This window comes from Pleurodeles waltl, chromosome 11, assembly GCF_031143425.1.
Source record: "Pleurodeles waltl isolate 20211129_DDA chromosome 11, aPleWal1.hap1.20221129, whole genome shotgun sequence".
Taxonomy (NCBI): domain Eukaryota; kingdom Metazoa; phylum Chordata; class Amphibia; order Caudata; family Salamandridae; genus Pleurodeles; species Pleurodeles waltl.
Genome location: NC_090450.1, coordinates 229277028 through 229302403, shown reverse-complemented (window position 1 = coordinate 229302403; position 25376 = coordinate 229277028). Strand labels below are relative to the sequence as shown.

The 25376-nt window shown below is 48.6% G+C and overlaps 1 protein-coding gene across 1 annotated transcript in view; it reads right to left on the bottom strand.

The window, feature by feature from the left end:
* SLC18A1 (solute carrier family 18 member A1) overlaps positions 1-25376 on the bottom strand; it is a 128031-nt gene that overhangs the window by 6238 nt on the left and 96417 nt on the right. Inside the window, exon 14 of the mRNA XM_069213456.1 lies at positions 128-247. Coding sequence (XP_069069557.1) covers positions 128-247 — 120 coding nt within the window. The remainder of the gene's footprint in view (positions 1-127; positions 248-25376) is intronic.

Here is a 25376-nt window from a genome sequence, read left to right as displayed (position 1 = left end):
TTGTAATGACCGCGGGGTAAATGCATGCATGGTATTGGCATGTGTGGTTCTGTCATACAACCACAGAGATCATTTGTGGATGATTGCTTCCTACTCCTACTCAGGATGAGAAAGTTAAAAATATTACCAATGGCAAAACCCATGCAGAAGGCCACATCTGCTATGGCATATACACTCCCATACACGGATGTGTGACGAAGATCAACAAGATGGCCCATGATGGGCATCATGGAGGAATCCACCATGCCTAAAAGAGAAAGATTAGAGTTTAGACATTAGCCCTATCGCCTGGTAGGATAATTCAAAAGTCAAGTCTCTCATTGTGTACAGTATTTACTACTATCCAGAAACAAAGTACTTGAGATCAGGGGCAAAAATCTCAACATCTACTCATTCTTATCAGTCACAGATTAGAGCACCATAATGACCAATTAGTTCCACACCTCTGCTCCTATATTGTAGGAGCATGTGGGATTAAGAAACATTGAATGACAGTGCACTTATTTATTGGTCATAATAATTGTATGGTGCCAATATTAATCAAGGTCTATGACTGCCAGTGTTGCAGTTCCTAAATCATGAATGAACATAGGCATGACAGTCAGAAATGCAGATCATGTCCAGCAATGCATCCTTTATTTAGCCATTGCTAACACAGATTATGTCAACCAAGACTGCCTCTCTAAGACAGGGGAGAAAACAGACATTGCCAATTAGAATCAATAGTCATTGAAGGCACTGCTGTGAAGAGAATGCTGTTTGAGTAGATGGCCTTACCAACGGGAATCATATACCATGACTAAAAATACGTCCATAAAAAAGTATTATTTTTGGTATGTGACTGCCCACCTCAATGCATAGTACCAGTTCTTGTCACGGTATAACCTCAGAGTAACTAAATTAACATGAGTTCTGGTAGCCATGACACAGAGTAGATGGGCTTAAACTAGGGGAATTTGAAAAGTATTAAAGTAGTACCAAAACAGTAATAAAGAAAAAACAGCAATCAATAAAAATACCAAACCGAATTCGAAAGGTACAGTAAATTTGAGAAATAAAATGACACCTTAAAATCCAATATAAGGAACAGGCAATATGAATTTTTTAAGTTTTAAGGAAATGGTACCAAAAAGCACAAAGTGTTACTGATCGTTTATGGGAGCCGTAGGCTAGGACCTAGCCGACGGCAATGGAACCCTGGTAGTATACAACAAGTGTTTTAGTCAGACACTGCCATATTGTAGCCCCTGACATGGAACCGAAGGCTGTATGCCTGAAGCAAGTTGACGCTGCTGGAGCTCTCGAGCTTTGGAGCTTTCTCACAGAAATTTTTTCAAATCCCATTGCAGAATGGGACATGGTAATATTTTAGGAGGTTTTGGAAGCCGTGACCAAGACAAAGCCGAAATTCAATCCAACACCATGGAACTGCAGGTCAGATACTTTATCCTTGAGGTCTCCCTGAAACTCTGTAGCTTTGGTAGAACATTTTCTAAAGTTTCCACACTTTTTTCTTGTGCCCAAACACCCACAAAAGAACACTTGTAAAGCCCCCAAGACCTAACGGGAAGGGCACTCTGAGAGTCTCAAGGTATCAGCAGACTCCAACAGCAAAGACCAGTGCAGGTCCTGCTGCCACTGCTCACCTGAGCACTTCAGAATTAAGGTCATACCTTCTTGCATCCCTGTAACCACGTAGGAGATCAGCCAACTGACCCTTGAAGTGCACTTCTTTGTCCAGGATACGAGGGTGAGCTGATCCAGTCCTTCAAAACTCCACTTCTGCAGATCCAGAAAGTGTTCTGGGGATGTCTTGGGGTGCAGCATTTATGCCTGACATCAGCCTTTGGGTTTCACAGCTAGTTGTGGGCACTCCTTAATCATGGGGCAAAAGTTCCTGGGGTCAACCCTCTCACTTTATTAGCAGTTTCTGTTTGCTGTACTGCAAACAATCCCACAGTGTTTCCGAAATTCAAGATGGGGAAGATCTTATGATGGGAAGATCTTCTCCCCCTTGTGCCTACAGAAAGGTGTGGCCAGAGTAAGGGTCAATCTCTGTGCTGACACAAAACTGGTTCTGGGTATAGCTTTTTCCCCCTCTCGGTTTGTTGCCAGTCTGACTATGGGTACAAAGGCTGGGCTTTTCCGAGTGTCACCTAACATTTGCTAGTGACAGGCAGGCCCTGTTGAAGTTATTAAAGTTCCTGGATCTACCCTGGCTGATCTCACTTCAAGAAGAAGAAAGCACCTCTCCACGCTCAGGCCATTGTCTCTAGTCAGGGGGCAATTTTAACATCCCTTGCACATCTCATTTGGGCCAAGCATAGGCTGGGCAATGGTTGGAGAGATACTACAAATGAGCCTCCAGCAGCTTTCGGGACGGTAAAAGCTAACATTACTTGTCATCTATATTTAAGAAAAATCTGACTTCACCATTAGATTGTTTATTTATTAAATATTAAAACAAATCTTTGAATGGAGTCTGTAGCTGCTAAAAGTGAAACGTTATAGATTAAAGCATATAATCTGCACTTTGAATTATCATATGTACCAGTTAGAGCCTGGCCAGTGACAATGTTGTTTTGTGCTTAGTCACTGGGAGAACATGCCTTTTGTAATGTCATTCATGTTCCACTCCTTAAAAGTTTGCACCTTACCTTGCGAGCAGCAAGGTGCGCTTAGTGATGTTTTTTTAATATTTAAAGTCAGGCTTTCCAACTTGTCAGAAGGGTGACTTTGACAGGTCTCGGCAGCAGGGTTCAAACTGCTGCTTTGAGACTACACAGGATAGGCCTTATGGCATATTTTCCTTGCCTCTGTAGGCGATGGCAGAAGAGTTGCTGCAGTCAAAAGGTTGTACTTAACTCTCCATGTAAGCGGTAGCCTTATAAAAAAGTGAATTGCACCAATCAGAGCTAGGCCAATGTCGACCTGTTTAAAGAGGGAGCCCAGACAGTTTACTACTGTTTATCAGGGTTAAAATGCAAGGAATTCTAACCTTAGTAAAGCAGACAACAACAATTGTTGGGACATCACACAGAAGATGGTTATTTCCCACATGCCCTCTCTCCTCGCAACGTCAATGGGAAAATGGAAATATTTGACACCCTCCTTCCTGGCTGCCTGACTACTCTGCTTGTGCCGGCACACAAGTTCCTGTTGCCCCATCTCTTCTCAAGCTTCAATGCCAATGATGAGCCCATCGGCTGGTTTTCCACACCTTTCTCTGGTACTCTCTCCACACTGCACCTTCCTTCTCCATGTTACTGTCTTTCCACGTGGTAGGCCAGCTGCACCTTAATTTTCTTCTGCCTTCTGCTTTTGTTTATGTGGAGGGGAGCAGAGGAGGGAGCAGTTCCTTTTTGTGGCTGAGGTAAAATCCAGCTGGCTGCATTTGGGCAGGGGTGACTGAGCCATTGGGAGGAGCTTTCACAATGCCCAGTTTTGGGGGAGCAGGGGGTTCTTGAACATGCGACTGGATGTGTGCCCTAGCCCTTTGTGGCTTGTCTCACCCCCTCCCCTTTGCAGCTTATTTAGAGGGCTAGCACTGGATCCACCACAATCTTTTAGCCCCTGTTATTGTTGCTGGGCTGAATAAAAGAACACAAGAGTAGAAGAGGAGCCTACTGCACCCACTATGAGACAACAACCATGACTTCATCCATCAGTGAAGAGCAGTGACTAGTAGAACAAATGTTCTTAAGTGGCTCTGAGAGAAGGGCAACTTCACCTCTGTGGGTGGTGTCCGTGTCTGTTGTAAGGCTATAGGGAGGAGGTAAGTCTTCTACTACTGTTGCAGCTATAGCTGTGTTATAACTGTGCCAACCATTGTTTTACCTTTTTCACTCAATTTGCCACTCACCATCATCCACTGCTCGTCTTCTGACCAGGCTTCCACCTGGCTGTCTGCCCGCCCGGTCTCACGTGGACCAGCTCCACTTCCTCACTCCTCTGCCCAGTGCAAAACTCTGGGGCATTAAGTTGTGTGGTTGAGCCTACCCTGCCAAACTACTATCAAACTATAAGAGCTGTTGGGGTCTAGAGACTACTGGACTAGCTGCTAGCTACAAATCTGCACAAATGATCTAGCAGTGCCTTGAGAGGAGAGATCGGCTCACTATACCCTCTGTTTACACTTGTGTCTTTGGTGCCGTGTTATTACAAATCATTATATTAAGGCACTGGTTATATGTGGGTTGTAGTGTTTCCTGTGTGTTTTTATCCAGAAATGTGGAAGTGTAAACTTGGGACAACCATATCAAAGATATCCAAGACACCTGGGTCTACCTCATCCTCGAGTTCGTCTATTTCAGCCACTATGACAATCAAAGGTTTTCTAGCTCAGGCAGCGCGGGTAATATTTAAAGAGATTAAATTGGCAGAAAGACAATTGTCACTCATGGGAAAGCCAGCTGCTTTTGCTTCACATGAATCCTGATGTTGATCCCCAAGCATTTGCATGCGTTCCCCAGCTGGCCCAGTCACCTCAATTCCACAGTGTGCCTGTGGTTCCTGCAGCTAAGCATAAAAAATGACTGCCAAATTCAATTCATAAGAGGGAGAGTGCCCAGCCTTCTGCTATGTCCTCGGATGGTGTGGGAGCATTAACAGGACCCATGCCAATCAATCACGTTGCCCCCAGGGAGTTGTTATGTTCCAAGGTTGCCTCTATTTAAGACAGCAGGTTATGTTCTATCCATGCTCATCTAGACTCAAATGAAAGATGTTAGGAGAACTACGGGGGAAAGGAGTGAGGATGCTGCCACTGGGGGCAACCCACAATTCCCTGTGATCAAGAACCACCTTGACTTCCTATCCAGGTATTGTGTAGGAGGTCAAATTAGGCATCCAAAGGGGGCAACACAAATCAATTACCTTTCTTGTCACCATCCCAGCACCGAGCCTTTCCTTGGTGAGGGGGAAATTTATTCCAGAGGCCACAAGAGGAGACCCTGACAGATTGGGCAACAGGCAGTTAGAAACGTTATCAGCCTGCTTATGGGCCAGTTTACCTGGCCATACGATCGATCTCCCTCTGGAAGCAAGCCTTATGTAATTGTCTTAGCAAATGGTCCTCCTCTGAATCCTCATCCCCCGGAATCAAAAGAGCAGCTATAGAAATGTAAGGCATAATATCAATGCATTGGATAAAATGTATTGGTGCAAACGGTGGGTTGGATTGGTCCACTGCCAAAAATCTACTCTGACTATTGTGTTATTATCAACTTCAGGAACCCAGACATCTCCAAAATGCTTTTACATCACTTCCATCAATTTCCTATCTATTCAGGTCGGGTAAAACACTTGCCATTGGGTTACTTTTATAGACACTTGAACCTGGCAACATGGAGAATACTTCCATGCACCCCTGCCATTAATGTGCCCCCACCTATTTCCACTGCTAAACAGTTCTCTGCATTGTTGTTACTCCAAGAGGAAAATTAACTCTCATATATCTTGCCTACTCTGTATGGTTTTAGGTACACTGAGCCCAACAATCCATTTATTGTGCTTGATGACGTTCTGGGAAGAGGGAGCGGCTGCTAACCCCAAAAAACATCAAACCACTGGTGCTGTACAGATGCAAGGGATGGGTCCAAAAAAAAATCTCTTCTAACAGCCCCTATCCACTGTCTGGTGGAAACTTATTGATGAATATCAATTATATGTGTTCCAAGAGACACGGGCTATAGACAATGCTTTTGTTGTTAGTTTAAGGAGTTTTTTGTTCCTTCTGTCCCGTCATGGGCTGAGAGATCTTCTGGAGGGCTTGGGGTATGGATAAAATGCTCCCTACAGTGTTCTGAAGAGAAATACCAAGGGACTGAGGGTTACATCTGACTGGGATATGCCCTTTCTTTTAGTCAAATCCTCAAACAGAATCGGCCACACTTCAACTACATAATATTCTCCTGACTAACTACTCTCATTCTCACCATCTTTTAGTCACAAGAAATTTTAACCTAACATACAAACCATCGTCAGTGGCAGGTGACCTAATGAAAGATTAGGATAAACTGTGGCTATACCACATCTAACAACCTTATCCAAGAGACATTTGAAAAGATAGTCTTTTCACATGATTGATATGACACGCCCATGCCTGCAATGGTCGCTCACCATTCAAAACCAGTGCTTGATCAACCTCTTGAAGAGCGGCCTATAGTAGCAACATAGACTATGGTCCTCATTATGACCTTGGCGGCCTCTGCCAACCCGCCATATCCTCGCTCAGACCATCAGGGCAGTTGGACCCCCCGAGCCAGCGGTCCAATGAAGACCACATTTTGGGCAGAAAATCTTCAGTAGCCGTACTGCAGGTGGAGGCACATGGGACGGTTCTACCACTAGCCCCGCCCCGCCAAAAGACTCTGCCAGCCATATTACGACCTGTAATAAGGCCTGGCAGTGTCCTGACGGTGGGGCGCTGCTGGTGGTGGAAGCACCCGTTCCCTTCCTGATGACCTCCTCGCCGTACAAGATAAGATAGGTGTCCAACGGGGGTGGGAGGGTGGTAGTTGTTGTGTGTGTGAGTGCGTGTTGTCTACGTGTGTGCATGTATGTGTGTATGGGTGTTTGTATGGGTGTCTGCATGGGTGTGTGTGTATGTGTGTGTGAATGTATGTGTGTATGCATGGTTGACTGCATGTATGAATGCTGAAGTGAGTGCGTGTGTGAATTTTTAAGTGAGTGCATGTATGAATGTTGAAGTGAGTGCGTGTATGGATGCTTGTGAGTGTATGCGTGTATGGATGCTTGTGAATGAATACGTATATGTCAGTATTGGTGTATGAATGTATGCAAGGTGAGTGAATGAGTGTATGCAGGTTGCATGTGGGTGTCTGTGTGCATGTGCGTGTATGCTTGGGGTAGGGGGTGCTGTACAGGAAGAGGGGGTGGGGAGCGGTGCTGTATGAGAAGGAGGGGTGGGGTGCTGTTCTGGTAGGGGGGTGGGGGTTCTGGTGTGGAGGGGTGGAGGGAGTATTGTGCTTGCTGGGGGTGGGTGGGGGATTCCTCTGCCGGTGACAGGGAAGAAATTGCCTGGCCCTACCCCGGCCAGTAGTAGCTGAACTACTACATTTTCAAGACCTGGACTATATACTCCAACAGGCACAATCTAAGGGCTCCTTCCCTGTTAACAATGCACAGGTCTCCATCTTCCTGGGCTTTATAGTACCATTGCATCATCTGCAGGCCTCCTTCTTGGCAATGAAAAAGAGACCGCATGAACGTGGGATCATCTATGCCTTGTTGTTTCCTGCCATGCTTCGGATTCAGCTGGATGGAACTTCTAGAATCCTCGCCACACCAGAGGAGGTAGGACAATGGGCGGATACCTATGACCCAGGGAGCCTCTGCAGAGGGACAGCACAGATGCAGAGTGTTCTCTAGCTTGAAACAGGGTGGGTGTACTGCTCACTCAGCAGCAAGCACATGAGGGGAGATAAGGAGTCATTGCAGCAGCGGTAATGTTGACAAAGGCTGGGTCTTGGGGGGGCTAGCTCAGATAATGATGGTCAACCTAATGTGGGTAGCACTTTGGCTTCTGATGTTAGTGTCCTGATGCCCATAGTCAAACGCCACACAGTAGACAACCTTATTTGACTACACAGGGCATGTATACCACATCCCCGGTCTGTTCTTCCATACTGGTGTGAGAATTCTGGCTATATCATGATACTCCTGCACTAGGCCATACAGTGGTTTTGCTATATTTCTGTTTAGCCCAGGGCTTTATTGCACTTTTTAGGTATTACTATGACTCCCCCCAGTGGTGGCTCGGGAGAGAGGTAGGAAGCCGACTTCTGCAGGAGCACCAAGTTATTTCACAAATTGGACAGTTTGGACAAGTTGCTACGGCGCTATCATCATGCACGGGCACATTTGGGGTTTGTTTGAATATGGTTTGTTTTCTTTTTCTTTTTTTAGTATTGTTACCACCTTCTGTAATGTTGGATGTGTGGAGATTGCTGGATTTGGAACTGCAGGTTGGGTTCTGTGTGGGACAAGTGAGGGACGTAATACAGGATAAACGCTACTCTACACTCTAACGTTAGAAAATTCTCACAAGAAATGTGCATGCTCTGAACTCCCCTAGCAAAATATATAAAATCTTTAGACGTAAGGTATAGATTGCCCTACTACAGGAAACAAACCTCACTCAGGCAGAAGGTATAGCCTTGGAAAAAATGCAGCGGGCAGAGTCTACTCTGCAACCTACTCTGCCTTTTCCCCCAGGGCGTACTCATAGGATTCTACCTAGAGTACCCTTTTTACCAAACTTTGTGGAGATAGACATGGATGGGTGATTCCTAGTGTTGGTAGGCAAACTAGATGGGAAAGATGTGGCAATAGTGAACCTTTATGTTCACAATACTGACCAACCAGCTTTCTTGAAATCAGTCTACTGACCTTTCAGAACTTTTGCATTACTCATTGACAGTGGGCTGGGACTTCAATTGTTTAGCTGATACCAACCTGATAATGGTCACACCCTCCCCTACATTCCTCCCCAACACATGCAATGTCCAGGGCATCAAGAGTGGGAACTCAAAGATATATAGGGGGCGCACCATCCCCAGCATAGTGTATATTCTTATTTACCGGCATGCACATTCTGTCCATGCAACTAGACACACTACTTTGTTGTAAAACACTTAGGGCCTGATTTAGAGCTTGGTGGTGTTACCACCATGCCGTGTTGGTGGCGGTCCCGAGAAGAGAGTCAAATTGGGAGTGTTCTGTCCGTCGCATTTAGATCTATTGCAGCTGAGCTGCAGACCGCCACAATAGAGTGCTTTTCATAGCCATCAGCCAGGAGGGTTCTCGACGCCCATATTTAGACGTTACAGTTGGACAGGAGGTGTCCTGCTGGTGGTTTGCTGACCAAGGGAGGACATCCGTGGACCCAATGGACATCGGACTATGGCAGTGGTTTATGGAATAGAGGTGAGTCATACACACACACTCAACCCTTCACATATGCGATCTCCTGCATCACCCATGACACAACCACCACAACTACTCACTCATCTACACAAACACACGCACACACATGCACAAATACACTTAATAACTGTGAGTGCCACACAACACCCACTTGAATTCTGCATGCAGCAACACACAACACAACATACACAACAACATCCACGCCATATGCAAGTGCCACACATACTGACACAACATCACCCACTACACCTCCCTCCACATCACCCAGCCAATTGCATTGCACACACACATACATATACTGACTCACACACACAACTTGAAGCACAATATGACAGATTCCTTGCAATGTGGTCACATCAGCACAGTTGACAAGTGTGGATGTACCATCATTATGGTGCCAGCATTCATTTGGCAATAAATACTGGCACCATCATGACAGTTGTATATGTGTGTGATATGTGTATCAGTGTGTCCTTGTCCATGTCTGTAGAGGTCCGGCTGCTACGTTTTGCTTGGTGGTAAGGCACATTCAAATCTGCTCGGTGGTAAGTGTGGCTGGAGTCCCACCGTCAGTCACTCTTTCCTATGGCGCCATTGTGGCTGATGGGATTCCTCAGCGGAGTCGGTGAGACTCGGGCGGGTTAATGTCTATGGGACCATAAACATATAAATCTGCGGGCGGACCATCATTGGATTTCAGTCGCAAAACCGACAGTGGGGCTGTTACCGCAAACATCTAACTCAGGCCCTTAATTTCATGGTGATTAGCACAATGTACTTGGGTAAGACGCACTCAAACCATAACACCTTCCAACTAATGCTTAGCTGGGAATCCCATAGACCTCCAATTCTGACTTGGAAATTAAACACAGACACTTTAGAGGACCTGTTGTTCCGGGACTCCCTGGCAACCGCAGTGCAAAATTATTTCTAAGACAATGATCGGACTACAACTTCAGAACTGACTGAAGGGGGGATATTCAAGGTAGTGGTGAGAGGCACTACATTGCTACAGTGGTGGGAGTATGCACATTACTACTCAAAGAAGTTGCCTAGCAATAACAGTTACTTGATGTGTTAGAAAAGAGAGTCTCCATGACCCTGTGGTGCAGCAACATCACTCAGAGGCTAAGGAGAAGCTTTTGGAGATGTTAGAAAGGCTGGGATTTTATGATTACCGCGTATATCTTACCAAACCACATAGCAAGTGAGACAAGACAGATTGCTTACTAGTCTGTCTTGCCAACCCCTCGTGCAGCCACAGGCAAATGCTAGTAATCGTCATGGGCTCTGGTGAGAGGGTGCACATCCAAGCTGATATTACTTCAGAATTGCGAGAGTGATACGCAGGCTCTGCAGGACCTCACCTGATACCAACCTGCAAGCTCTGCACAGATATGTGCTTAATGTCTGGACTTCTAGGGTGGGCAGCTCAGTGGCAGAGATTGTGGGGGGATATCCGAATTCAGGAGTTGCAGGGTACTAATAAGTCCCTGCCCCAAGGCAAGGTCCTGTGGACAGACGGGCTTCCCTTCGAGTTCTACTCGACCTTTAGGGATATCCTAGCCCCTAAGCTGACTCAGCTTTATAAGGTCGCAAGGGACAGGGGCATCCTACCCCCTACGATGCAAGAGGCCTTGTTCGTGCCTCTCCTGAAACCAGTGAAAGAGTAGGACCTTGTATCATCTTATAGACCCCTTTCCATTCTAAATGTGGATTATAAAATTCTTAGTTAGAACTGGTCACCAGACTTCAACACCATCTGCAGGAACTTGTGCATCTGGACCAGTCTGGATCCATATGCCGAATATCAGACAACTGGTCCATGTCTTGCACTTCCCACTGACGACTTACCCTAAAGCGATGGTAATGGAGAAAACATTTGACTCTTCAATGGGAGTACTTGCACTTCATAATGATGACTATGGGTCTTGGTAGGGGATACCTTAGCTGGGCCAAACTTCTTTACATGGACCCAGAAGCCTGTGTCAAGACTGGGCCTTTCCTCTCAGTGCTGTGCCCCATTGAAAGGGGCAACCAACAGTGTTACCCATTCTTGCCAGTGTTATTAACCAAGGTTGTTAAACCCCTGGCACTTATGCTCTGGCAAGGTCATGCATACCGGGGTCTAACATTTTATGCCTCCACACTGTACATTTCCCTGTACACGGATGACTTACTACTTTGTTTTTCTAGGGAGCACACCGATGTGGAGGGTGTGATTACGGTGCTCAGTGAATTTAGTGAGATCTCCCTAGGTACCCTGTCTATGAACCAGTACCCGATACAAGGTCCATGAACATGGGGTACAGCTATGCTGGGAACTACATGCTTTTTGTCACTTGGAAGTGAGGATCTATTGTGCTACCCCACTATTAATTGAGGGTAACATACGAGCGACGTTGGTCTCCCAGCACCCTCCAGGAGCTCTTTGGCATAAACTCCCTCTTGTTGGTTAATGGTCGAGCAGCCCTTGGGAAAATGATAGTCTTGCAGCGACCGCTGTACTTCTTCTCCATGCTCTTTATATGAATACCCCACACAATATTCCAGGAAATAAGCAATTTCAGTTTTGACTTTACTATGGGATATGGGACGCCATAGGATCTCCCTGGCCAAAATCCGACTGTCTGTGACTGAAGGTGGTCAGGCGGTACCAGATTTTGAGCTACATTATTTGGCCGCACAACTGACCTGGATGACCAATTGGAGAAGTACACTCTGTAACTGGCAACAGGCATTGCAAGGACTATTCCCACCTGAGCTGAGTGGGTTCACTTAATACTCCACCCTCTTCAAAAGACATAAGCTGCTACCACTCATATACTAGTGGAATCCTTAGAATAGTCTTGGTCCAGAGAACTACAGAGAATGTAGCAGGGGCGGCCTTATGCTCGTGGCCTCCCTTTGGCGGGCTTGACTGTTCTTCGCCAAGGGGCGACTGGAGGGTTTAAGGGATGGGGAGGTGGCTGAACTCGCCCCGATAAGTGATTTATTTGAAAACCGCCCTTTAAGGTCACTGCAAGACATTATTGAAACTTTTGGGACCCCCCCATCATTTCCTCCTGTATGGGGCTGTTAGTGCCATGGTGAAAGCACACTGGCATACAGGCAGAAGAGAACCATTAACTCACAATGGACTTCAGATAATTTGTACCATGACAGGCAGGGTCAAAGCCATCCCTCAACTTTATACTGCACTCATATGGCAAGCCGCTGGGTTTTTGGAGGCTCTGCACGATGTTTGTCATGACATGGAACTCTCCCTCTCTGAGAAAGATTGTGTTTCTATTTTAGAACATACTCCATGCACTCAAGGAATGCCAGATTTAAACCCGTACAATACTATTTTTTTAAATAGATCATATATCGCGCCAAAGTGCATCAACCTAATGTTCCCTAAAGTGCAAGCACCATGTCCTGTACGCACTTAGTTGGGGGCAGACTTTTATCATATGGTCTGGGTGTAACCGGCATGTAAAAGCTGGCGAAGAGCGGATTCATAATCCCCTGGGCACTGCTGCTTGCAGCTCTGCTATGGCGGATTGAGACCGCCGGCACCGCCAGGCCATCAGCTGGCGAAAAAGTGGCGGTGCCGGCAGTCCGCCCATGGCGCGTTTGCCACAGTCATAATCTGGAGGCCGGACTGCCGCTTTGCCGGTGGTCCGACCGCCACTGCGAGTCTGGTGGTCCTAGGACCGCCAGACTCCTAATGAGGGCCTAAGTTTGTGGTTTTTTTTTTTTTTTTTGCAAGAAAACTTTTAGGGGAGTTTTGGAGGTTGTGGGAGAACCATCTTGAGAGAGTCTCTGAATTTGAATATCTGGGGATTAGTTGGATGAATAACTTTCGAATGCCATAAATTACAAAAAGCTCTCTTCTTGTAAAGCACAAGGCTGCAGCTATTCTCAGGTGTGCAAACTATACTTCAGATTATCCAATTTCCCCTGCAACAGAAGTTTACAAATCTGAAGCATTTAATGCTGGTCTTTATGTAGCAAAACTTTGGGGCCATTGTGACATCTTAGGCCTAGGGTCTGAAGAAACAAATGCATTTTGAAGGCCAGGCGACTTCATTTCTGGAGCATCAATGAGTTAAGTTCATTCAGGATTGTACCCATGAAATAATCACTCAGCCTGGGACATCAAGGGTCCCCTGACTAAGCAACATCAAGAAATCACTGGTAGAATTTGGCTTGAGGGAATACTGGCATATCCCATCTTCCAGTTGCCCGAATGCTGCTGGTAAACTGAAGGCAAGATACTGGGATTTATTTATGGAAAAGAGAGAACCCTGTATAGGCACTTTATTGCAAGCATTTCTGCACCACAAATCGTTTTTAAGTTTGAGAATTTTTGTAATCATATTAACCCACCATTTTAAAGATCTTTGTACTTGAAGTTTAGATACAGTTCTTTACCACAGGTCAAATTTACATACAATCGGTCTTCATCTGTGGGTAAGCCCAAACAATGTCCTTCAAGCCAATAGACCGAAGAATCTGAGGCGCACTTACTATTCTTTTGTGTTGCTTATTCTTGACCTAGGGATAAATGGGTCGCATCCTTTTCGTCGGATAGAATAAATGCCCTATGAATATGTAGAGTGACTGAAGAAAGTTTTTTATGGTGTATTTTGTTTCCAAATTTCTTTACCAAACAGGCTAACATGATCTCAAATATGGAGTTTGACACAGTTAATTCATAACAAAGTACTGATTGTTTAGCCCCTATGGTGCCCAGTACGAGACCAGCTCGTCCTGCACCCGGATCATGGGCACGGATGGAAGGGGAATCGCTTCCCCTTCCACTCCCGACAACCCCCCTCCCTCCCCCCCCACCCCTCCAGTGACGTCCGATGTCGTGTGCTGACCTCATGAGAGATCACCTCCCATTGCGCTGGATGATCGGAAGAGAAATGCATAGCATTTCTCTTCCGATCGGGAGGTGGGGCAGGCAGAGGCTGGAAAGGAAAGGACTTTCCTTTCATGCCTCTAAGCATTTCTTCAGCCCAATCGTGAAGCAATCGGGCTGCAGAAATGCCCACTAGACACCAGGGAGTTTGTTTCTTTTTTCTTTCTCTTATATTTATACATAAGGGGTGCGACCCCTTTGGCAAGGGCCACTCCTCAGGGGGGCAATTAAGTTATTAGGCCTCAGGTTATTAGGCCTTTCTGCCCACCCATGGGGCGGATTGCCTATTTTAATTAGGTCGATCTGCCCCCAGAGGGGGCAAAACCCACTAGACACCAGGGATCAGTTTTTTTAAAGTTTTTTTTTTTACATGTGGGGAGCGACCCCTTAGGCAAGGGTCGCTCCCCTGGGGGCAAATTGGTTTTTAGCCATTTCTGCACCCCTTGGGGGCAGATTGGCCTATATTTTAGGCCAATCTGTCCCCAAGAGGGGCTGAAACCACTAGACACCAGGGAATTTTGTTTTGTCAATTTCACGCAAGGGGAGAGACCCCTTAGGGAAGGGTCACTCCCCTGGAGGGGCAAATTTATTTTAGGCCATTTCTGCTTCCCTTGGGGGCAGATCAGCCTATTTTAATTAGGCTGACCTGCCCCCAAGGGGGGCAGAAACCACTAGACACCAGGGATTTTTACTTTTTTTATTTTTTTACACATCGGGAGCAGCCCCATAGGCAAGGGTCACTCCCTAGGGGGCAAATTTATTTTAGGCCATTTCTACCCCCCTTGGGGGCAGATTGGCCTATTTTTATCAGACCGATCTGCAGGGCAGAAACCACTTAGGCACCAGGGATTGGTGTGTGTGTGTGTTTTGTTTGGGGGGGCAGCCCCTTTGGCAAGGATCGCTCCCTGTGGGGGGGGCATTATTGTTGGCCATTTCTGCCCCACTTGGGGGCAGATTGGCCTATTTTTGTAAGGCTCATCTGCACCCAAGGGGGCAGAAAGCCCACCAGAGACCAGGGAAGATTTTTTTCAAAAAAAGAGGGTCAGGGTATGACCATACCTCCACCCAAATTGGGGACAAAGTTGTTCTGCCCACCGGTGAGCAGTTGGGGAAATTACTCCAAATCTACTCCCCGGGGGGCAGAAAGCTTACTAGATGCCAGGGAATTAAAAAAAATAGTGGGCTGGTGGCTACCAACCAGTATGGGCACAGTTATGCCCACACCCCAACTGAATGGGGTAACAGTCTTTCAGCTCTCTCCTCGCACACTATAACATCTTATCTTATTGCAAGCAAGAGGACATTTGATTATTTTGGGTTTTGGTTTTACATTTGGGCCATGAGAGCTTGTACAACTCTCAAAATCTTCCCACTTGGAATGATGAGGGCTGCATTTGTTTTACTTTGGGAAGCTGCCATGTAGAAAAATCTATGAGACCTAGACACATCTGAAAACTAAACATCTGGGTGAGTCCAGGGTGGTGTGCTTTAGATGCACCCGCACCATTTTATTACCCATGATGCCCTGTAAACCTCCAACTTTGCTTGAAATCACACATTTTCCCCATATTTTTGTGATGGAACCTTCTGTAATCTTCAGGAATGCACAAATTTCCTACCACCCAGCATTGTCACATCTATACTGATAAAAATTCTGCCCCATTTGTCAGCCTAAAAACATTTTTTTTTTTCAAACTGCCTTTTTGGATCCGCTTTCGTTCCCCCTCATTTTCAACTTATTTTTGGCTCTTCCCTGTCACAGGCACTTGGCCCACATACACAAGTGAGGTATCATTTTTATTGGGTGACTGAGGGGGAACGTTGGGTAGAAGAAAATGTGTGCGACTGCGGTGATCCCACACAGAAATGAGTGAAAAATTCGATTTTTTTTTTAAGCTAAATTTGAGGTTTGCTGAGGATTCTGGGTAAGAAAACACTGGGGATCCACGCAAGTCACACCTCCCTGATCTCCCTCGGGTGTCTGTTTTTCAGAAATGTCCAGAACCTTGCAGAACCGAAATGTGAGGAAAAAGTGTTTCTTTTTGCTAAATTTTGAGGTTTGCTAAGGATTCTGGGTAACAGAACCTGGTGAGAGCCCCACAAGTCACCCCATCTTTGATCTGTTAGGTCTCAGATTCGAGAACTTTCGGTCACTAAAATATGAGGGGAAAGTGGTTGTTTTGCCAATTTTTGAGGTTTGCTAAGGATTCTGAGTAACAGAACCTGGTGAGAGTCCCACGAGTCATCCCATTCTGAATTCCCCAAGGTGTCTAGTTTTAAGAAGTGTACAGGTTTGCTAGGTTTTCTTAGGTGCTGGCTGAGCTAGAGGCCAAAATCCACCGCTAGACACTTTCGAAAAAACACATCAGATTTTAATGTAAAAATGTGATGTGCCCATGTTGCGTTTCCTTTCGTGGGCATTAGCCCTAACCACACAAGTGAGGTACCATTTGTATCAAGAGTCTTGGGGGAACACAGAATAGAAGAAGAAGTATTATTGTCCCTTGTTTTTCTCTACATTTTCCTTCCAAACGTAAGACAGTATGTAAAAAAAAAAACTGTTTGAGAAATGCCCTGTAATTCACATGCTAGTATGGGGACCCCAGAATTCAGAGATTGCAAATAACCACTGCTTCTTAACACCTTATATTGTGCCTATTTTGGAAATACCTATTTTTCACTCTATATTTCACCAAATGAATTGCTGTATACCCAGTATACAATGAAAACCCATTGCAAGGTGCAGCTCCTTTATTCCCTCTGGGTACCTAGGGTTCTTGATGAACCTACAAACCATATATATCCCCACACCCAGAAGAGCCCAGCAGACGTAATGGTATATTGCTTTTGAAAATCTGACATTGCATGAAAACTTTGCAGAGTAAAAAGTGGAGAAAAATGACAGTTTTTTCACCTCAATTTCAATATTTTTTTATTTCAGCTGTTATTTTCTGTAGGAAAACGTTGTAGGATCTACACAAATGACCCCTTGTTTAATTCATAATTATGTCCACTTTTCAGAAATGATTAGCTGTCTGGTATTCTGCAATGGTTTCCTGCCCATTTCTGTCACTAACTGGAAGGAGGCTAAAAGCACAAAAAATACTGAAAATACACACACCTGATACACATACACACACCACACCCACACACCCAATCAATATAAAGCACACACCCACAAACCCTTACTACCAGAAATTTGAAAGCAGGCCAGAGAGAGACACTACCTAAAACAACACCAGCATCCACAGACACACAACACCAACACTCACACAACAACACATCCCCTCACACATAACAACAGACACCACCTTACACATCACCCACATCATGGCACCTCAACAACACTCCAGGTTCTCTGAGGAGGAGCTCAGGGTCATAGTGTAGGAAATCATCCAGGTAGAGCCACAGCTATTCGGATCACAGGTGCAGCTGACTTCCATTGCAAGGAAGATGGAGCTATGGCGCAGAATTGTCGACAGGTTCAACGCAGTGGGACAGCATCCAAGACCACAGGATGACATCAGGAAGAGGTGGAACGACCTACGGGGGAAGGTGCGTTCCGTGGTCTCCAGACACCAGATTGCTGTACAGAGGAATGGCGGTGGACCCCCACCTCCTCCCCCACAACTAACAACATGGGAGGAGCAAGTCTTAGCAATACTGCATCTTGAGGGCCTCGCAGGAGTAGCAGGAGGACTGCACTCTGGTAAGGCAAATCTTAACTACTTTATCCCCCACCCTACCTGCATGCCATCACATACCCCACCCTTACCCTCACACCCATCACCCCAACAACCCACAGATACCACACCAACACAACCCACACATCCCAAAAACAAGCCCTGCATGTAACACCAACGCATGGACACCTATCACCAAAGCATGTCCACTACAGATAACCACACAGACCCCAAACCAACTATCACACAAGGACAAGCCAAGAATGCAAGCACTGGAGTACAGGGTCACTCACCCATTGCACACAATGGCACACACAGATGCAATAATCATGCCTTTGCACCCCTACAGGTCCCCTACCACCGGACAGCGGACAGGAGGTGCCAGACATATCCTGTCCCCCCACAGAAGAGACCCACAGTGATGAAAGCAGCTCTGCACAACTGGATCAAGATGACCAGTCCCGGCCCATCAGGGACCTCGGGAAAGTTGGTTCCCCTGACACAGTCACAAGCCACAACAGAGCCTCCCCGCCTCAGGAAACACCACCATAGCACCCACTCAGCGGGCCCATCCCTCTGTCCCCAGGACACGTCAATCAGCAGTGTGTCCACCACTACAGGGAACCCAAGCAACCCCACTAACACAGGATGATCAGGGAATTGGGGGCAGTGGCAGTGGCAACACGGTTCAGGGGACAGAGGCACAGGACAACAGGGAAGCTGGGAGGACTGCTGTGTGACAGGGGGAGGACAGGCACAGGGAACCCACTCTCCACGAGGCACTCTCCAGCATCAAGGAAGCTTACCATCATTCCCAGGAGACAATGGCACCGGTACTGGCCAAGTTTCAGGAGACTCAGCGGCTGCAGGAGGAACACTACCTTGGTATCAGGGAGGACTTGAAGTCCATTAACAACACCCTGGTCACCACTGCAGGGGTGCTGTAAGACCTTGTCAACACCAGGAGGGACACAGTGGCACAACAAGGGGCACCTGAAACTAGCCTGGATGATGAACATCCCTCCTCCTCCACCGGCGCTTCTGGACAGGAGGCACCGCCACAGGAACACAACACCAGCACCCCACCGCCTGCAGATGGAGAACCATCCCGCAAACGGTCCCTGAGATCCAGGAACAAGACAGAGAACATTGCCAAGACCCCCGCAAGGAAATTAGACCCCCCTGAATGTCACCCTTCTATCCCACTTTGTCAACCTGTCCATCCTTTAACTGCCATTGCTCCACTTCCTATGCCCCTTTGGACAATGCACCTGTGAAACAAATAGACTGGACTCTGCCATGGACATTCCTCCACCATCCCCCCAGCCCATTTTACAACCCCCTCCACTTATTAGCACAGAAATAAACACACTTCAATCACAAAACAATCTGGATTCAGTCTGTGCTTTCACAATTGTGTAATTGCAATAACCATGGAATATAGCAATGTCAATTTACTTGTGCACATACCGATGTAACACAGCTGTAGGCCTGGAGGAAATATAGCAGAGGGCACAAAGTGGGACCCACATATGTGAAATGGAAAGTCAAAGTGACAAGTCAGGGTCCATACACTGAGTGAAAATGACAGACTTATACTAGCTCCAGAAATTGTATGAGATGTGGTAGGCAGTGACATCTTCTTACCTGTGTCTCACTGGAAGTATTGCATGATTATGTTGTTTCGGTTGTCGACATCCTCTTCTTCTGCCTCCTCTTCTTCACTGTCCACAGGCTCCACAGCTGCCACAAGACCACCAGCTGGCCCATCCTCCTGCAGAAAAGGCACCTGGCATCGCAAAGCCAGCTTGTGCAGCATACAGCAGGCCACCATTATCTGGCACACCTTCTTTGGTGGGTAGTAGAGGGAACCACCTGTCATATGGAGGCAGCGGAATCTGGCCTTCAAGAGGCCGAAGGTTCGTTCGATTACCCTCCTAGTTCGCATATGTGCCTCATTGTAGCGTTCCTCTGCCCTTGTCCTGGGATTCCTCACTGGGGTCAGTAGCTGTGACAGGTTGGGGTAACCAGAGTCACCTGCAAATATCGAGGGACAAGTGTTAGACACACACACTAACCCGTAGGGACAACCCCATACCCAGACACCTATTCACACTGTACTGGGTTCTTGGCCTCACCTATTAGCCACACACGGTGCCTCTGGAGTTGGCCCATCACATAAAGGATGCTGCTATTCCTCAAAATGTAAGTGTCATGCACTGAACCTGGAAACTTGGCATTCACATGGGAGATGTACTAGTCTGCCAAACACACCATCTGCACATTCATAGAATGGTAGCTTTTTCTATTTCTGTACAGCTGTTCACTCCTGCGGGGGGTACTAATGCCACATGTGTCCCATCAATGGCACCAATGATGTTGGGTATATGTCCCAGGGCATAGAAGTCACCTTTCACTGTGGGCAAATCCTCCACCTGAGGGAACACGATGTAGCTGCGCATGTGTTTATGCAGGGCAGACAACACTCTGGATAACACGTTAGAGAACATTGGCTGGGACATGCCTGATGCAATGGCCGCTGTTGTTTGAAAGGAACCACTAGCCAGGAAATGGAGTACTGACAGGACCTGCACTAGAGGGGGTATCCCTGTGGGATGGCGGATAGCTGACATCAGGTCTGGCTCCAACTGGGCACACAGTTCCTGGATTGTTGCACGTTCAAGTCTGTATGTGACTATTTTGTGTCTCTCTTCCATTGTCGACAGGTCCACCAGCGGTCTGTACACCGCAGGATGCCACCATCTCATCACCTGCCCCAGCAGACATGCCCTATGGAGGAAAGCAGAGAGTCAGACAACACTGAGGTATCCCAAAATGTAATTTGCACTAATTTATTAATCCACAATGTGCCTGTAAGTGTGTGTATTCCAGGCCTACATAGGTGTGACACAGTTATTATATGCCATGTGGCCCCCTGAAATGGCAGCTGCCTGACCTGTAAGGTGGCACAAGGGGATCTGAGGTAACTGCGCTGGCGTTGTACACCGTCACAGTGTGCGGTCGAAGACGATGTACGCCGGCGGTGACGGTACGCACCGCCGCGGACGTGACCGCCTTTTTCTGTCTGTTCACTCACTTGATACCTGACCTTCAACAGGAGAGGACCTGCAATGCAAGTGCTGCTGTGACCTGTGTCTGGAAGGGACGATGGCTCAAGTGTCTGGGGATAGGACCCCTGCCTTCACTTCGGAGGAGTTGGAGAAACTAGTGGATGGGGTCCTCCCCCAGTACACACAACTGTACGGTCCTCCAGACAAACAGGTGAGTACACTGTAAGCATGCTGAGTGGGCAATGCCTGCTTTGAGTGGTGTGGATGGAAGATACGGGGGGGCTGAGGCCTACATGTGCGGGTGGGGAGTTTGTGTGCTTCCTTGCATTGGTGGGAACTGGTGGGCAATGAGTATGACGGTCCGGACGGGTGAGTAATGTCCTTTCCCCCTGTACCATTCCCCTAGGTCAGCGCCCACCAGAAGAAGGGTATTTGGCGTGCCATCGCCAAGAACGTCTGGACCCTGGGGGTCTACCACAGATGGAGCACAAACTGCCGTAAAAGATGGGAGGACCTGCGCCGCTGGAGCAAAAAGACGGCGGAGGCGCAGCTAGGGATGGCCTTCCAACGTGGGAGGGGTGCCCGTCGCACCATGACCCCTCTGATGTTTCGGATCCTGGCGGTGGCCTATTCGGAGTTGGATGGGTGCTTGAGGGCATCACAGCAGCCACAAGGGGGTGAGTACACTCTCATTCAGCTGACTTTGCGTGCATTACGAGGTGTCTGGGCGGGGGAGGTGGGCAGTGGGATCCCCTAGGCCAGGGCGATCTTGGTAGGCAAGGTCCCTTCTGAGGTAGGCTATGTGGCACCCCAACCCCACTAGTGGTTAGAGCCATCTACACCTAGTCAGGCTCCTGTGACTTCCATGTGTGCAGCAATTGGGCTTAGGCCTCGTTCCCCATGGGCATGTGATAAATCTAGAAACTATAAGTGCATGGCGTAGTGCAGAGGGCTGCTCACTGTTTGTTGTGTCTGCCAACGGTAGTCTTGTTGCTTGCACTGAACATGTTTTTCTTCTGTCTTTCTCCCCCTTTTTGTGGTCTCCCTGTTCTTGTGTGCAATAGCATCATCAAGCGGAGGAGCATTGGCACCGGAGCAGGAGGGAGCTGCATCCCACTTGGCCCTGGAGGGTGAAGCAATGGAGTCTGAAGGCACCAGTGGGATGGAGGGCGAGCGGAGCTCCACGGCGGGGACAGGAGCAGAGACAAGCAACAGCTACTCCTCCTCTGATGGGAGCTCCCTTGCGGTGGCGGGCCCCTCAGTGCCATCGCATCAACGGGTACAGCCGCCACCCCCCCTACCAGCACCGCCCTCCCAGCAGCCTCTCAGCGTCTGTCCCGTGCCCGCTCACCCAGGAGGGTGGGCATCTCCTTCGCCCCAGGCACCTCAGGCCCTGTCCCAGTCAGCCCTGCTGCCCTCAGTGAGGAGGCTATTGACCTCCTGAGATCCCACACTGTTGGGCAGTCTACCATTCTGAATGCCATCCAGGGTGCTGAGAGTCATTTGCAACAAACAAATGCATACCTGAAGGGCATTCATTCTGGCCAGGCAGCTCAACAGAGAGCATTTCAGGCGCTGGCCTCAGCACTGATGGCAACCATTGTTCCTGTGTCCAGCCTCCCCCCTCCAACCTCCTCCACCCAGACCCAATCCCCTGTACCTCAGCCTATCCCAAGCACACCATCAGATCAGCACGCACACACATCAACACACAAGAGTGGCTCAGGCAAACATAAGCACACACATCCCACAGGCACTCACACAAGCACCCTACCCATGCACACATACCAACATCCACTTCCTCGAATTGTGACCCCCTCCTCCCTCCCAGTCTTGCCTCCACTCACACCTGCATGCACTACATCCTCAGCCACTACCACCATCACCAGCACGCCCATCACCACACACCGCTCACGTGCACTCACCACCCCCACTACCATTCACACATCCCCAGTGTCCTTTCCCAGTGGGTCTGTGAGCCCTCCTCCCAAAGTACACAAACGCAGGCACACACCCACCCAACAGCCATCCACCTCACAACAGCCTCCAGCCCATGCACTTTCACCCAAATTCATCAGAAGTACACCTCCTACAACCACTACCACTTCCTCCACTCCCAAACCCCCTCCATCTACCCGTCCCAGTGTGTCTAAAAAAAATTTCCTGTCAAACCTTGACCTCTTCCCTTCACCTCCCCCCCCCGTCCTTCCCCTAGGGCCAGGCTTTCCAGGTCCTAGCCCAGCACCTCAGCCACCACATCCCGAGGCACAGTGGTGCCAGCAGCTCCGGAGTCATGGAGTGCGCCAATCAGGGCTGCCAGTGTGCCACGTAGCGACAGCAAGGGCATTCCGCCACCTGCCAAGGTGGAAAAGGTGCCCACATCCCAGAGGGAGAAGCTAAAAACACCAGCCACCAAGGGGTCAGCCAAAACGAAAGGGGATATTGGCAAGACAACTGTGCCACCATCAAAGGTGGGGAAGGGCCAAAAACTGAAGGGCAGGTCAGGATAGGGCATGGTGGCACAGACTGGGGGACCAGTGTCATACCTTCTGCCCACGTCAATGCCAACCTGTACGGCTGCGAACACCGCCACCTGCACCGCAACCTACACCGCCTCCGGCACGTCTACAGTCGCTGCGACAGTCCTCAGCCTCTTCCCCGGTGGGCAGCCATCCAAGGCTGCAGGAGACATCCTGCTTCCTCCCTCAGCAGGTGCTGACACATGCCCCTCCACCACAGACCCCGCAGCCAGCACCGCCGCCACAGGCCCAGCAGCCAGCACCGCCGCCACAGACCCCGCAGCCAGCATCACCACCACAGACACCGCTGCAAGCACCGCCAGCAGCCCTGCGACGTCCTCGGACAGTGGCACCATCACTGACATGCCTACCATACCCAGTGGTCAGTCGTCCGAGGCTTGTGGTGAGTTCCAGGACCCTGGGCAGCTTCCATGAAGCATTACTGTCATCCCTGTTGTCACCTGCAGGTGGAATGCGAAGCCACAGCAGTGTGGGGTATGTCGCTGCCTCCATGGCGTATCATGCTACCTGTACCTCGGCAATCTTGTGGCACACACACCCAGGTGAGGGAATTCTACCAGCCACACTGCACGTGGAGCACTCTGGGCACTAGGCCCCCTCCAGAACCAGTGGAGATTGGCATCCACAACCTCAGTCCTTGGCAGGATGAAGCACTGTGGGTACAAAGTCCCCTCCAGAACCAGTGGAGATTGACATCCACAACCTCAGTCTTTGGCAGGATGAAGCACTCTGAGCACCAGGCCCCCTCCAGAACCAGTGGAGATTGGCATCCACAACCTCAGTCCTTGGCAGGATGAAGCACTCTGGGCACAAAGCACCCTCCAGAACCAGGGGAGATTGACATCCACAACCTCAGTCCTTGGCAGGATGAAGCACTCTGGGCACAAAGCCCTCTCTAGAACCAGTGGAGAAAGGCATCCACTTGAGAGACTGTGGCTTTGCACTCCCCAGGATAAAGCAGTGGGCAAACCACCCACTGAAGAGACTTGAGAGACTGTGGCTTTGCACTCCCCAGGATAAAGCAGTGGCCAACCCACTCACTGGAGAGACTTGAGAGACTGTGGCTTTGCACTCCCCAGGATAAAGCAGTGGGAAAACCACCCACTAGAAAGACTTAAGAGACTGTGGCTTTGCACTCCCCAGGATAAAGCAGTGGGCAAACCACCCACTGGAGAGACTTGAGAGACTGTGGCTTTTCACTCCCCAGGATAAAGCAGTGGCAAACCACCCACTGGAGAGACTTGAGAGACTGTGGCTTTGCACTCCCCAGGATAAAGCAGTGGGCAAACGATCCACTCGAGAGACTTGAGAGAAATGTGCCTTGGCACTCCCCAGGACACATCAATGGTCATGGAGCCCCCTCGTGCAGCAGTGGTGTTGTGCGTTCATCTGGCTGAGATGCCCCCCCACCCCCTGAGGTGCCTGTTTCATTTCGATCTGATGCCCCAGCAGTGTTCTCTCCGTTTCCAGTCAGGTAACTTGCGTGGGCTTCGCCCATGCATTTTGGGCCCAGTGGTCCACGGACAATGATTGGTGCACTATCCGGACTTGTGTAGTTGGTGTACATAATTGTGTTTACTGGATTTTGAACTTTGATAATGAGATTTCACATGATTACATTCGTTCATATCAATTCCTTTTGTCCTTGCGTTCTTTCAGGGGGTGGGGGAGTATGTGTACTGTTGCTGCATGTATTTATGGGTATGGTGTTGTGGGTGTGGGAGGGGGTGGGGGTGGAGGTGTTGCGTGGGTGTGTCACTCTCTTTTCCCTCCCCCTTCCCCTGTGTTGTAGGTGCAGTACTTTCCGTGGTCGTCGCTGCCGTCGTTGGTGCTCCTGATAGAAGAGAAGGAAGACCAGAATCAGCAGTATCTGCAATTCGGGCTCCATGGCGTCCTGGTTCCTCGTGGGGTGAGGAGAGGTGAGTGTTTTCCCTTCTGTGTACTGTTTCTGCCATGTTTTTGTTCGAGTGGGTTCCGCCCCAGAAAAGGTGGCAGATAGGCATCTTGTGTTAGGGTGGGCGGTACATTGTCTGACGCCTGTCTGTTGGCGGTTACCGCTGCTCTGTTTGTTTGTTCCGCCGTGGTGGTCGGAGCGTTAAAGTGGCTGTCTATGTTGGCGGTTTCTGCCACGGTCGTAATCCCATTTTTTTTTTCCACCAGCCTGTTTGCGGTATTACCACCGCTTTACCACCGACCGCCAAGGTTGTAATGAGGGCCAATG